Source organism: Dipodomys merriami, unplaced genomic scaffold (assembly GCF_024711535.1).
Source record: "Dipodomys merriami isolate MVZ:Mamm:240054 unplaced genomic scaffold, mDipMer1.0.p SCAF_7, whole genome shotgun sequence".
NCBI lineage: Eukaryota > Metazoa > Chordata > Mammalia > Rodentia > Heteromyidae > Dipodomys > Dipodomys merriami.
Window position 1 is genome coordinate 67,364,804 of NW_027206290.1, and position 14,414 is coordinate 67,379,217.

Consider the following 14,414-nt stretch of genomic DNA (forward strand, 5'->3'; position numbering starts at 1 on the left):
AGCTATTTGTATTTCTTCTGAGAACTATATGTTTAGTTCAGTTGCCCATTTATTAATTGGCTTGTTTATTCTTATGCTGTTTTTTTTTATCTAATTGTGTATTCTGAATATTATTGATTTTTTAATCTGTTGAATAACTAGTAAAGGTTTTTCTCCCATTCTGAAGGTTGTCTCTTGATTCTGGTAATTGTTTCTTTTGCTGTGCAGAAACTCATTTGGTATAGTCTCATTTGTCAATCCTTGCTGCCATCTTTTAGACAACTGGAGTCCTATTCAGAAAATATTTACCTGTACCTAAAATGTTCAGTGTTTTCTTGTATTAGACGTAAGGTTCAGGTCTTATTTGAGCCTTTTGATTCAATTGGAGTTGATCGAGGGTACAAGATAGAGGTCCAGTTTCAATTTTCTGCAAGTGGCTAGCTAGTTTTCCCAGTATCATTTACTGAAGAGGCTTTTTTCTCCAGTGTATATTTTTGGCTCACTTGTCAAAAATTAGATGGCTGTAGTAGTGTGGCTTTATTTCTGGTAGGGTTTGTTTTTGTTTTTGTTTTTTTCCATTCCTGTGGTTTGAATTCAGGGCTTGGGCACTATCCCTGAACTTCTTTTGCTCAAAGCCACAGCTCTGCTTTTAATTTCCTTGGTAATTTATTGGGAATAAGAGTCTCATAGACTTTTCTGCCCTGGCTGGCTTAGATCCATGATCCTCAGATCTCAGCCTCCTGAGTAGCTAGGATTGCAGGTGTGAGCCATCAGCACCTGGTTATTTCTGGTACTTTCATTTTATTTTATTGGTCTTCAGATACTGTATGCCAGTACTGAACTGGTTTGGATTAGTATGTCTCTGTAGTATAATTTGAAGTCTGGTGTTGTAATATCTCTAGCACTGTTGACTTTTTGTTTGATTCTCATTTAGAATCGCTTTGTTATTCAGGGTTTTTTTTTATGTCTCCAAATGAATTTTTAGATTTATTTCCCTAGTTTCTGTGAGGAGTGATATTGGAATTTTGATGGGTATTGCACTGAATTTGATGGGTAGATTACTTTTGGAAGCATAGTCAATTTCATAATATTGATTCTGCCAATCCATGAACATGGGAGATCTTTCCATCTTCAGGTGGTATTTTGATTTTTTTTTCCTTGGGGATTTATAGTTTTCATTGTAGAGGAGTTTCACTTCCTAAGTTAGTTCTTAGGAGTTTTTGTTATTGTTGTTTGTTTGTTTTTGGTCGGTCGTGGGACTTGAACTCTGGGCCTGGGCGCTGTCCTTCAGCTCTTCAGCTCAAGGCGAGCGCTCTACCACTTGAGCTACAGCGCCACTTCCGGTTTTCTGGTGGTTTATTGGAGATAGGAGTCTCACAGTCTCTCCTGCCTGGGCTGGCTTTGAACCGCGATCCTCAGATCTCAGCCTCCTGAGTAGCTTGGATTACAGGCGTGAGCCACCAGCGCCCGGCTTGTTGTTTGTTTTTAAGGAATTGTTTTCCTGGTTTCTTTCCCAGCCTGTTCATTGTTGGTCTAGGGAAAAGTTTCTGATTTTTTTTGGTATTTTATAATCTGCTACATTTCTAAAGGGATTTATCAGTTCTAACAGATTTTTTTTCGTGTGTGTGTGTGTGTGATTTTTTTCGTGTGTGTGTGTGTGTGTGTGTGTGTGTGTGTGTGTGTGTGTGAATCTGTAAGGTCTGTCAAGCACAAAATCTTATCATTTGAAAGTAGGGATAATTTTACTTCTTTTTCCGTGTGTGTGTGTGTGTGTGTGTGTGTGTGTGTGTGTGTGTGTGTGTGTGTGCACGCTCGCGCACATGCAGGTACAGGGGCTTGAACTCAGGGCCTTGCTCCTTCTTGCTCACAGCTGACACTCCACAACTTGAACCATACCTCCAGTTATTTTTTTGTTAGTTGGAGATAAGAATCTTACCAATTTGTCTACCTTGATGATTTTCAACTATAGTCCTCACATCTCAGCCTCTTGAGTAGCTAGAATTATAGGTATGAATCACAAATCGCTGGCCTTTCTTCCCTGTTTGAATCCCTTTTATTTCTTTCTCCTACACTATTGCTCTGCTAGGAATTCTGGTATCACAGTGAACAAGAATGAGGAAAGTAAGCTGGGCATCAGTGGTTCACGCCTGTAATCCTAGCTACTCAGATGGCTGAGATCTGAAGATTGCAGTTTGAGGCCAGCTGGGGCAAGAAAACCCAGGATGGTCTTATCTCCAATTAACTATCAAAAAGAAAAAGAAGAAAGCTGGAAGTAGATCTGTGGCTCAAGTGATAAGTGCTAGCCTCGAGCACAAAAGCTCAGGGATAGTGTCCAGACCCTGAGTTCAAGACTAGGTGAGCATGCATGTATGCACGCGCACATGTGCACATGCGCACACGCACGCGCGCACGCACACACACACACACGTGAAACTGGGTGAGAGCAAGGAAGAGGTGACTTTGCCAAAAAAAGAAATGTATTCTTTTTAAACATTTTATTGTCATTATAAGAGTGATGTAGAGAGGGATTACAGTTACATAAGTCAGATAAAGAGTATATTTCTTTTTGGACAATGTCACTTGAAATGTACTCTTTACCTGACTTATGTAACTAGATCCCCTCTGTACATTATCTTTATAATAGCAATTAATGTTTTTAAAAGAGTGAGGAAAAGTAGACACTTGTGTCATCACTGACTTTGAAGAAATGATTTCAGCTTTTCTCAATTTATGAGATATCCTGTTTCTTATGTCTCCTATGCCACCTCCTCTTTTTCATATCTGTCTAGGAAAATGGAATGGGGATGGGGAGCTGGAATCAGAGAAGTGGCCAGAGTGGGCATTAGTAGAGACCTGTTCAGATTGTTACAGAGGATCAACACAGTGCTCTCTCTCTCTCTCTCTCTCTCTCTCTCTCTCTCTCTCTGGTTGGCTGTAGGGCCTGAATTCTGGCCTGGCCACTGTCCCTCAGCTCTTCAGCTCAAGGCTAGTGCTCTACCACTTGAGCCACAGCGCCACTTCAGGCTTTTTTTGCTTTTGTGGTGCTGAGGAATTGAACCCAGGGCCTCATGCATGCAAGACAAGCATTCTACACTGAGCCACCTTCCCAGCCCAACACAGCTCTCTTGATTCACACAAAAGGTGTGAAAGAATTATAGCATGAATGAATAATCATTTTGTACATGTGATTACCCATGACCACCTGGAACAATACTTTTTTATTTTTGGTTGGTCATCAGGCTTGAACTCAAGGCCTGGGAACTGCCCCTGAGTTCTTTTGCTCAAGGCTAGTGCTCTACCTCTTTGATTCACAGTGCCACTTCCAGTTTATTGGTGGCTAATTGGAGATGAGTCTCATGGACTTTCCTGCCCCTAATGTCTTTGAACCAAAATCCTCAGATCTCAACTTCCTGAGTAACTAAGATTACAGGGGTGAGTCACCCAGCAGATTTCTTTAAAATTAATACATTACTTGTACAGGGAAGGGTTTCTCTGTGACAGTTTCACACATGTACAAATGGATTCCAGCCAATCTTGCCCCTCATCTCTCTCCCTTACCCACCTCCTCCCTTCTTAAAACAATCTCAATAGGTTTCATTTGCTCTCTTTTCACACAAGCAAGCAAACCACTTCTAGCATATGCATCCTCATACCCTCACTCACCGCCCTCTTGTTAGCCCAACCCTCCCCAGCAGAACTTGTTTTTAGTTATCTGTCATTCCTGTGTGTGTATTAAAATTGCACTAAGGGACTTCACTATGGTATTTCAGATATGAATATATTGTGTGTTTCTCAGAATGACTTTCTATTGTTTTTCTTTCCCCAACCTCCCACACTCCTATTAATCACCAGCTTTCATTGAGTCTCTTTATGTCGTGTGTGTGTGTGTGTGTGTGTGTGTGTGTGTGTGTGTGTGTGTGTGTGTATGCTGGTACAGACTTGAACTCAGGACCTTATGCTCTCACTCAGATTTTTTTCTGCTCATAGCTGATGCTCTACAAGTTCAGCCATGGCCTCCCATTCCAAGATGCTTTAGATCTTCATACATAGCTGCATTGTTGCATAGTTCTCCCTCTTAGTTTTTTCCTCTCTCTCTTCCTTCTCCTAAATATTCCCACAGGTAGAATCATGTGGAACCATAGATGTGTTTGACAAAACCCATGACCCAGGTTCATGAATCTTACCAGAGGAATTATTTATCCTCATGACACTGCTTCCTACCTTTGACTTTAGACTTGTAGGTTGGACGTGGGCTAGGGATTCCTCCCTGAAGGTCTCAGGAAGTACGCTGACCCCAAGGGCTCATTTTCATTCTGGAGATCACTTTCAATCTATTCCAAGTAAGTTCCTTTCCAGATAAACTTTCCTATCACTTTCACCACATTTGGTGGCTTGCCAGAGCTCTTCTCTCGAAGGACACAAAAGTTAAGATAGATGTGCCAATTCTTCTGGTAACAAAAGTAGCCCACCCTAACCCCAGCAGACTAGAACTTGTTTTTCATTTGGGACTATGTGTAGGATGACATAATGATGAGTAATGCTCCAGAGCCAAGTTAAACTTGAGAAGGATCCAGGCTGCACGGGACCTTCTTATCAGTTCACAGGAGGCTGCCTCCCTAAGAATCACAGTTTTGATTATAGCATGTAAGACAGGCAAATGGAGAACAAAAGAGTGAGACAGAGAAGGCTGTCAGCACATAAGCACTGAACCAAGGACTCTCCTAGCATAGACCCTTGGCTCCTGTCTGTTGCCTATCAAACTGTGGCCTTTCACTCCGGAAATGGGGGTAGGGTGCAGTACTGCCCATGTGCTCAGGTCTGCATCTCCAATGTCACCATTTTGGAACTGCTCTTTCGCTCTTTCTTTCCTTTCCTTTCTTTCCTTTCTTTCCTTTCTTTCCCTTCTTTCCCTTCTTTCCTTCCTTCCTTCCTTTCTTTCTTTCTTTCTTTCTTTCTTTCTTTCTTTCTTTCTTTCTTTCTTTCTTTCTTTCTTTCTTTCTTTCTTTCTTTCTTTCCTTCTTTCTTTTTTAAATGTCCCACTCTCTTTTGTCCTGGATCTGGATCTGGCAGAGGTGTCTAGGTCTAGGGCAATGAGACCTGGTCATGGGTGGGTCCTGTCTGGTGCCCGGCTTCTGTAGGGGCTCTCTATCGGTCAGGGGTAGAGAGGAGCAGATGCTTTGAGGAGCTCCAGGATGCATGCAACTCCTTATCAGTTATGTGCCTTGGTGCCAGGATCCCCTCCTCCCATCTTGTGAACTTAGGCGGCCAGCATGGGCTGACATGCTGATATTGAGTAATTCAAATTGTTTGTATAGATAGTGCCCCCACAAACCCGGGGGAGATTACTTGTTGAGGGGATGGCAGTAAACGCAAAGCACCGGCCAAAGGCACTTTGGATGGATGTGTTTTCTTCCTTTGGGGCAGGCGACCACCAGGCGTGGGGGATCCAAAGGGAGGGGAGTAGGAGGATGATGGGAAGGGTCTTGCGTTCTGGAATCACTAACTAGAGACTAGGACTGAGGGGAGTAAAGGGAAGGGGGCAAGGGGGGGAAGGAGGAGGGACCACGGGGAGGGGGCACATCAAGCCTCAGCCTTTCTATCTCCAGCCCCAGCCTTCTGGGTATCGCCTCTGGCTGCTCTTCGGGTTATGTAACCCCGGAACGTGGCAGCTGAGCAAGAGAAAGAGTAGGGGAGGGGAGGAAAGGAGAGAAGAGAGGCGGGGCGAGGGTGGTGGGCGTGGTGGGGATGAGAAGCGCAGCCTCTGGCTGGACCCCTTGGGCTGTCTTTCAGGATTCCTGGAAGATCAGCCCTTCCTCTTCCCACCGGGGCATCCTGTCTCCCGCCTCAGTTTCCCTATCCTGTCTCCCACCGTCCTGACAGGGGACCTGTAGCTTCTGGATGGATTCCCCACCCCCCTCCTCCTATGGTTTTAGTTTCCTCCGCAAACGTCTCAGCCATACTACTTTAGCCAAGTCAATGAGCTGCCGCTGGGAGCCTCAGTTTACCAGTTGGCAACTTGAGCAGCACATGCCAAGCGCGTAGCATCCGCGGTGCGCGGTGTAAGATAGGTGACCGCTGCGGGGCAGGCGGCCGGCAGGACGCAGTGGAAGGTTGGCTTGGCAAAGCTGGGCTCGTACTCCCGGGACGGTGGGAGAGGGAGGGGCGGGTCGGTGGGGCGGGCAGCCTCTTCCTGCGGCCCCTCGGGGCTCCCCCCCCTCCGCGGCCCCTCCCCTGCCCCCGTGCCAGGACCCTCCCCGCGCTCTCCTCGGAGGTCGCAGTCCAGCCAGCGGGCGGTGGGCGGGCCGGAGGGGCGTGGGGTGATGGCGGGGGCCGGCAGGAAGGGGCGGGGGGCTCCCGAGCTACCGGCAGGAAGAAGTAAACCCGCAGATCGCGGCCAGTCATTCGCGCCCGCACCTCTGCGCTAGCCATGTGGGGCGTCCTGTTCGCCTTGGCCGCCTTGGCGCCTGCGGGGCGCCTGGGTCTGGGGGCGCCCAGCGCCTCGATGCTGGATCTGACGCCGCCTACCACCACCGAAGCCTCGGGCTCGACCCTGGCCCCTGCACAACCTCCCTCGAAGGCGAACGGTGAGCCTCCGGATCCAGACCACTCACTTCCAACACACACACACACACACACACACACCACACCACACACACACACACACACACACACACACACACTCACAAGGAGCAGTGACTGCTGATTCAGCAACCCCATTCCAGCCAGACCTAGTCAGCAGCCCTGGGATTCAGGCGTTAGTTGTGATGCTGGCTCCAACCTCCAACCTTCCCCTTTTACAGATGAAGAAACTGAGGCCTGCAAGAGGGGAGAAAGACGTGCAAAGGCACCAGATTAAAAAGGTCGCAGAGTAAGAGTGTGTTGGAGAAAAGTTTAGGAAAGGGTCCGGAGGGAAAGAACAAAAGAAGGAGAGACCCTTTGTGGAGGCTGTGCAGAGCAAGGAGCAGTGTCCCGGAGGAGGGGAGGCAGCGCCCCTGAACTTCTCCCTGAGGAAGGCCCCAGCACAGGAGTGCCAGCCTGCATAACCTGAGGAACAGATTCCACGACAGAACTCCTCAGTGGAGACAGCCCAGAGGCTTTGGGACAGGGCATCTAGTCTTGAGCTAGAGTGGGGGGTGTAGTGCAGGGTGTTGGTGGCCCACACCTGTAATCCTAGCTCCTCAAGAGGCTGAGATCTGAGGACTGAGGTTCAAACCTGGTCAGGAAAGTCCACGATACTCTTCTATAAACCATCAGAAAAGGTGGAAGGGGTGCTGTGGCTCCAGTGGTAGAGTGCTAGCCTTGAGCTGAAGAGCTGAGGGACAGCGTCCAGGCCCACAGTTCAAGACCCATGACTGACATAAAAAAAAGTGAGGGTGGTGTGGTTAGGGGGGTACAGGAGACGGGAGGGGTATGAAGCATCCACAGGGAAAGAACCAAATTCAGCTCTTTGGAATGTCCAATTTCTAGGGGTTAGATGTAGCTCTCCACTGGTCAGTGGGCCAGAGATGAGGCTGGCCAGGGGGCATGTCAGGAAGAGGCACTAAAGAAGTGGCTAGAGTGGGTCAAGCTGCAGGTTTTGAACCCCGTGCTATGTCGTTTGGAAACTTGCGGTGGGCTTGCCACAGGCTGGTATGCCTTCCCGGGCTGGAAGACCATTCCCTCAGGAATGGTTTCATACTTCTTCCATCCTCAATGAATGCTGGGCTCTTTTGGATTCCAGGGACCTCAGCACAACGTGTCCTAGTTCCAGTCATCAAGAAAAAAGTTGTTGTGAGGAAGCGAAAGAAGGTAATTCGTCTCAGCCCCTCCCTGACAGCAAGACCTTCGGTGACTACCAGTAGACCAAGGACCCTCGAAATCCCTAAGAAACAAGAACCAGGTACTGTCTCTCCAGGGGCTCTGCTCTGGCAATTAACAGCCTAGCTCCTGGCCTCATGTCCCCTGCCTGCCCAGCACATGAATGTAAGCTTAGCTTCTCACCTGTTCTGACTACCTTCCCTCTCTGGCCCAGTCTCACTGCTCTGTTCCCATCCCTAGGCTGCCCTCCATTGGGCCTGGAGTCCCTGAAGGTTTCAGATAGCCAGTTTGAGGCATCCAGCAGCCAGTCCTATGGTCTTGGACCACACCGAGGACGGCTCAACATCCAGGTGGGCAGCCTGGCTGAGTCCACTCCTCATCTTGGCCCACCCTACTCTCCCTACTTGGGCCTGACACTCTGTCCTATGCCCACAGTCAGGCCTGGAGGATGGTGATCTATATGATGGAGCCTGGTGTGCTGAAGAACAGGATGATGAGCCCTGGTTTCAGGTGGATGCTAAGAAACCCGTCCGCTTCTCAGGCATTATCACACAGGGCAGGAACTCTATCTGGAGGTGAGGCAGGCCACCTCCCTACTTGGGAAGTCATGGGTAGATACAGGAGGGTTGTGGTGGGACTCTTGAGGACATCAATTATTATTTTTTCTTTCTTTTTTTTTCTGTCAGTCGTAGGACTTGAACTATGGGCCTAGGTGCTATCCCTGAGCTTCTATTTTGCTCAAAGCTAGTGCTCTATCACTTAAGCCCCAGAACCACTTCTGGCTGTTTCTGCATAGTTTATTGGGGATAAGAATCAAACAGACTTTCTTGCCCAGGGTGGCTTTGAACCACAGTCCTCAGATCTTAGCCTCCTGAGTAGCTAGGATGATAGGCATGAGCCACTGGAGCCCGGCAATGATATCTTCTTCTCCTTCCAGATATGACTGGGTCACATCATACAAGGTCCAATTCAGCAATGACAGCTGGAACTGGTGGGGGAGTAGAAATCTCAGCACTGGGATGGATGCGGTGAGTGGTCCCATAGTGGCTGAGCCCCTCTATCCTGGGAATTGGGCACCCAGATCATTGTACGGTACTTGGCTAGGTTGATACTCCTCTGAGGATAAAGGATAGGTGTCCATTTAGGCATCTCAGGGAGAGGGGAGGAAAGAGAGAGAGGGGGACGGGGAGAAACCCAGCAGGCACCATTTGTGTGAATGTGTGTATGTGTTGGTACTGGGGCTTGAACTCAGGGCCTCAAGCTCTCATTTGCTTTTTTTGCTCAAGGCTGGTGTTCTACCACTTGAGCCATGCATCCACTTCTGGCTTTCTACTGGTAAATTGGAGATAAGAGTCTCACAGACTTTTCTGCCCTGGCTGGCTTCAAACTCTGATCCTCAGATCTCAGCCTCCTGAATTGGTGGATTACAGGCATGAGTCACCAGTGCCTGACTGAGAGCCAAGCTTTTTTCTTTTCAGTGCTAGAGATTGAACCCAGGGCCTTATATAGTCCAGGCAAGTGCTCTGCCATTAAATCATGTCTCCAGCCCAAGATGTTTCAGGATACGCCCTATAACCACTCTAGATATAACATGGCCTTGTGTTGAAGTTTCCTCCTTCTGGCCCCTGGGACTCTGGCTTGCATCACTTCTTGCCTGCTCATGGCTTTGACTTCTCCGTGTTACAGACCTCTTTGAGATTTGGCTACAGAACAGAGTCCTGGCCAGCATCAGGAAGGGCCATTCCTGAACTGCATGGCCATGTTAGCCTAACCAGTTGTGACCAAGCCAGAAAACAGCTGCCTTAAGGGGCCAGGGCAGAAGTCAGGGTGTGGGGAGCAGGGTCCTGGTTTAAAACAGTGCAGCTTTCCAGCTGAGCCCAGCAGAGAGGATTAGCCAGTGAGCTTGGGAGCCTGAGTTTCTTCTCTGATCAATCTTGGGTTTTGACCAGCCCTAAAAAGGGTCTCAATGTCTCCAGGTATTTCCTGCCAATTCAGACCAAGAAACCCCTGTGCTGAACCTCCTACCAGAGCCTCAGGTGGCACGCTATATCCGTCTGCTGCCCCAGACCTGGCTTCAGGGAGGTGCATCTTGCCTCCGGGCAGAGATCCTGGCCTGCCCAGTCTTAGGTGGGCAGAGGGAAAAGGCTGGATGGGCAGGGCCTGGGTTCAGGATGCATCCTCCACTGTGAACTTTATCATGAATTCATCTTCTACCAGATTCTACTGGCTTACCTCCTGAGGCCTATGCACCAGGTTCCTCTGATACCTTGGACTTTCGGCATCATAACTATAAGGACATGAGGAAGGTCAGATATAACCCCTATGACCCAGGAAAGAGAGCCTGCTTACCCTCTACCTACCAGGGCAAAACCTGCATGTCCCTTGCCACCAACCCCATTCCCATACATTCTTCAGTTCTCTCTGCTGATTGCTAAGCTCTGCCTCAATTCCCCTTGCCCTACCACTTCCCCTATTCTGTTCCTTCCTTCTGAGTCTGCTGCTCCACTGGTGAACCATCCCAGATGCTCTAATCAGTTTGGCCCCCCACTGACTTGTAAGTCCTTTCAAGCCATGTGTTTTCTGACTCCTGGATGTAACCAGCTTATGCTCCCTTTTGTCCCCTCCAGCTAATGCAGCAAGTAAACGACCAGTGCCCCAATATCACCCGTATCTACAGCATTGGGAAGAGCTACCGGGGTCTGAAGCTGTATGTGATGGAAATGTCAGACCACCCCGGAGAGCATGAACTAGGTACTGGCAGGCGGTGTGGGGAGAGGTGGGCACAGGGCAAAGCCAAGTGTATGAAGCAGCTGTGACTCTCTGTGTTCTCAGGAGAGCCTGAAGTGCGCTATGTGGCTGGCATGCATGGGAATGAGGCCCTGGGGAGGGAGCTGCTTCTGCTCCTGATGCAGTTCCTGTGCCATGAGTACCTGAGAGGGAACCCACGAGTAACCCGGCTGCTCACTGAGACACGCATTCATCTGTTGCCCTCCATGAACCCCGACGGCTATGAGATTGCCTATCGCAAGGTGGGCTACCTGGCATGAGTCACCCCCCACCCCGTCCCTTCTGCACTGGTGCTCAAGAGACTGCTTGGCTTGAACAAACTCTTTCTCTTGGCAGGGTTCGGAGCTGGCAGGCTGGGCAGAAGGTCGCTGGACCTACCAGGGCATTGACCTTAATCACAATTTTGCGGACCTCAACACTCCATTGTGGGATGCTGAGGATGATGGGCTGGTGCCCCACACTGTCCCCAACCATCACCTACCATTGCCTACATACTATACGCTTCCCAATGCCACTGTAAGTATTCTGGGGGGTGGTGAGGGAAGACTACCCAGAGACCTCTTGTTGCTGTGTCCCACTTCTGACCGATCCCCATCCAGGTGGCTCCTGAAACTTGGGCAGTGATCCATTGGATGAAGCGGATCCCCTTTGTGCTGAGTGCCAATCTCCATGGGGGTGAACTGGTGGTGTCCTACCCATTCGACATGACACGGACTCCCTGGGCTGCCCGCGAACTGACTCCCACAGCTGATGACGCAGTCTTTCGTTGGCTCAGCACAGTCTATGCTGGCAGTAATCGGGCCATGCAGGACCCAGATCGTCGACCTTGTCACAACCAGGACTTCTCCTTACAGGGCAACATCATCAATGGGGCTGACTGGCACACAGTTCCTGGGAGTATGTGAGGGATCCTGAGGGAGGAGGGGTGGAGTGAACCCCTTCCTGGTGGTAGACCCCTGACCTCTAAGACAGTCTGCTGTGTGCAGGGCACTCCTGTTAATTTCCACCCAGAAGTCCCTCTCAGGGGACAGCACCAGGAGTGTGGAACGCCCATCCTGGCCCCCCCCCCCACCAACCCAAGCTCTGATGTCTGTAATTTCTTCCAGGCATGAATGACTTCAGCTACCTCCACACCAACTGCTTTGAGATCACTGTAGAGCTGTCCTGTGACAAGTTCCCTCATGAGAATGAGTTACCCCAGGAGTGGGAGAATAACAAAGATGCCCTCCTCACTTACCTGGAGCAGGTCAGACTGGAATCCCCCAGCCTGCTTAACTCACTCCTAGCCAGTCTGCTCTCCATGTAAGGCTGCCTCTGCCATCTGGGCTTCTTCTAAGGTCCAACCTATATGAGATTCCCATGATGGCCACTTAGCATTGATAGTCTTGGATGAATCTAGACAGGAAATGCAGTTTGTTAGCAGAGTGGTGTCAGACAATGTGAGCCCGTGGGACTAGAGACAGCAGTCTGAGGGTTGGTCCCTAAAACTGTCCCAGATCTAGTCTCAGGGGACTTTTTGCAGGGAAGATGTTACTCGGGTATAGAGAGAGTCACTATGCATGTGGGAAAGCCCAAAGATACAGATACTCCCTCCTCCTAGTTGGAGGTAAGTTTCTAATCAGGAGAGAAATTAACCAAAAAACGTGTCTCTTGGGAATCTTGTCGCAATACCACTTTTTATCAGGTTCACAGGAAAGCCAGAAAGTTAGTCACACTCATGCAGAGCAGAAAGGCTTTTCTGGTTTGTTTCATTGTTTGCTTGCTTGTTTTCTGTTGTTGTTTGTTTTTGCCAGTACCAGAATTTGAACTCAGGTCCTCAACCTTACTTGGATTGCTTATTTAGCTTGCTTGTTTGACCATTTGAACCATGCCTCCAGCCCAGCTTTTTGCTGATCAATTGGAGATGGAGTTTCAAAGACTTTTCTTCTCAGGCAGACTTTGAACTATGATCCTTCAGGTCTCAGAATCTGGAGTAGCTAGGATTATAGGAACCAATGCTGTCTGGCTTACTTTTTGTTTTGTTTTGATTTCGTGATGATATGGAATCTTATTGTATAGCCCAGGGTTGCCTTGTACTAGGGATCATGCTGCCTTCACCTTAGGGTTTTAATAAACTTTTCTGTTGGGTCTAGTGGTCAGCAGATCACAGGTGTGATCTGCTGAGGATCATGAGTTCCATACCCACCTGAGATACATAGCAAAATCTTGTCTTAAAAGCGGAAACAAAACCCAAACCTTTTCCTACACAGGTGCGCATGGGCATTGCAGGAGTTGTGAGGGACAAGGACACAGAGGCTGGGATTGCTGATGCTGTCATTTCTGTGGATGGGATTAACCATGATGTCACAACCGGTAAGGAGTAGCAGAGTGAGGCCTGGGGCCCTGAGGGAGGGGGTGGGGTCTTTAGACTGAGTCAGAAATGGAGAATCATCGGATGCTGACCTTGCTGCACTCTCCTCAGCACGAGATGGGGATTACTGGCGACTGCTGACCCCAGGGGACTACTCCGTGACCGCCAGTGCTGAGGGCTACCATTCAGTTACACGGAACTGCAGGGTCACCTTTGAAGAGGGCCCTTTCCCTTGTAATTTCCTGCTCACCAAGACTCCCAAACAGAGACTGCGAGAGCTGCTGGCAGCAAAGGCCAAGTTGCCCCCAGACCTTCGGAGGCGGCTGGAGCGTCTCAGGGGAAAGAAGTAATAGCTGCAGTTGAAGAGAGCTGGAGGGAGCCTTGGACAGGCTGGACCTGTCCAGAACTGAAGGGGAATTGTGGGGGTGGGGAACAAAGTAGAAGAAGAGGTGCTCCAGCTCATTAAAGCTGCCTGGCACCTATTGCCCTGTTGTCTGTATGTCTCAAGTCCTTACCTGGGAACAGGCCTCAGGCCACCTCTCACTGTCCACGCTGCACGCGTTTGCACTCTGTTAGCAGTTAAGTCTTGGAGACATGTGTGGAAAGAGGATCTCACATAAGTCCTGGAACCCAGGGCCTAGCAGAGCCACAAACAACAAATGGGAAAGTAGACAAATTGGACAAGTCTCAGTAAAAGTTAAAAACTTGGCTGGGCGCTGGTGGCTCACGCCTGTAATCCTAGCTACTCAGGAGGCTGAGATCTGAGGATCGCGGTTCAAAGCCAGCCCGGGCAAGAAAGACCGTGAGACTCCTATCTCCAATAAACCACCAGAAAACCGGAAGTGGCGCTGTAGCTCAAGTGGTAGAGTGCTCGACTTGAGCTGAAGAGCTGAGGGACAGTGCCCAAGCCCAGAGTTCAAGCCCCACGACCGACCAAAAAAAAAAAAAAAGTTAAAAACTTGTGAGCATTAAAGAACACTATTAGCAGATTAAAACAGCAGCTCAGAGAATGAGAAGAAATAGCTTCAAATCACAGATCTGAGAAGATTTAATTAATTTTTTTGCTGGTCCTAGGGCTTGTGCTTTGGACCTGGATTCTGTCCCTGAGCTTTTGTGCTACCACCAGATCCACAGCTCCACTTTTTGTCTGTTGTGGTTAATGGGAGATAAGAGCCTTATGGACTTTGCTGCCTAGCCTGGCTTTGAATCTCAATCCTCACATCTGTCTCCAGAGTAGTTAGGATTACAGGTATGAGCCATCTGTGCTATTCATATATAAGATTTATATAGAACTCTGAAAACTCAAGAATAATAACCAAACAACAACTCAGGGCTGGCAGCATGGCTGAGGCTGTAAACAAAGTACCTGTCTAGCAAGTGCGAGGACCAAAGTTCAAACCCTATCCAGTACTGCCAAAAAATATATATATAAACAACCCAATTACAAAATGGATAAAGTGCTGTGGCTCATACTTGTAATCCTGTCTACTCAGAAGGATGA

The 14,414-nt window shown here is 48.9% G+C and overlaps 1 protein-coding gene across 1 annotated transcript; it reads left to right on the plus strand.

The window, feature by feature from the left end:
- Positions 1-6,406: 6,406 nt before the first annotated feature.
- On the plus strand, positions 6,407-13,320 carry Cpxm1 (carboxypeptidase X, M14 family member 1). The gene is made up of 14 exons (XM_070007509.1): positions 6,407-6,563; positions 7,700-7,858; positions 8,017-8,126; positions 8,212-8,351; positions 8,714-8,804; positions 9,753-9,903; positions 9,994-10,082; positions 10,404-10,527; positions 10,609-10,805; positions 10,900-11,079; positions 11,163-11,460; positions 11,670-11,809; positions 12,813-12,915; positions 13,025-13,320. The coding sequence occupies exons 1-14, from the start codon at positions 6,407-6,409 to the stop codon at positions 13,261-13,263; spliced, it is 2,178 nt and encodes a 725-aa protein (XP_069863610.1). The 3' UTR covers positions 13,264-13,320.
- Positions 13,321-14,414: the final 1,094 nt, after the last annotated feature.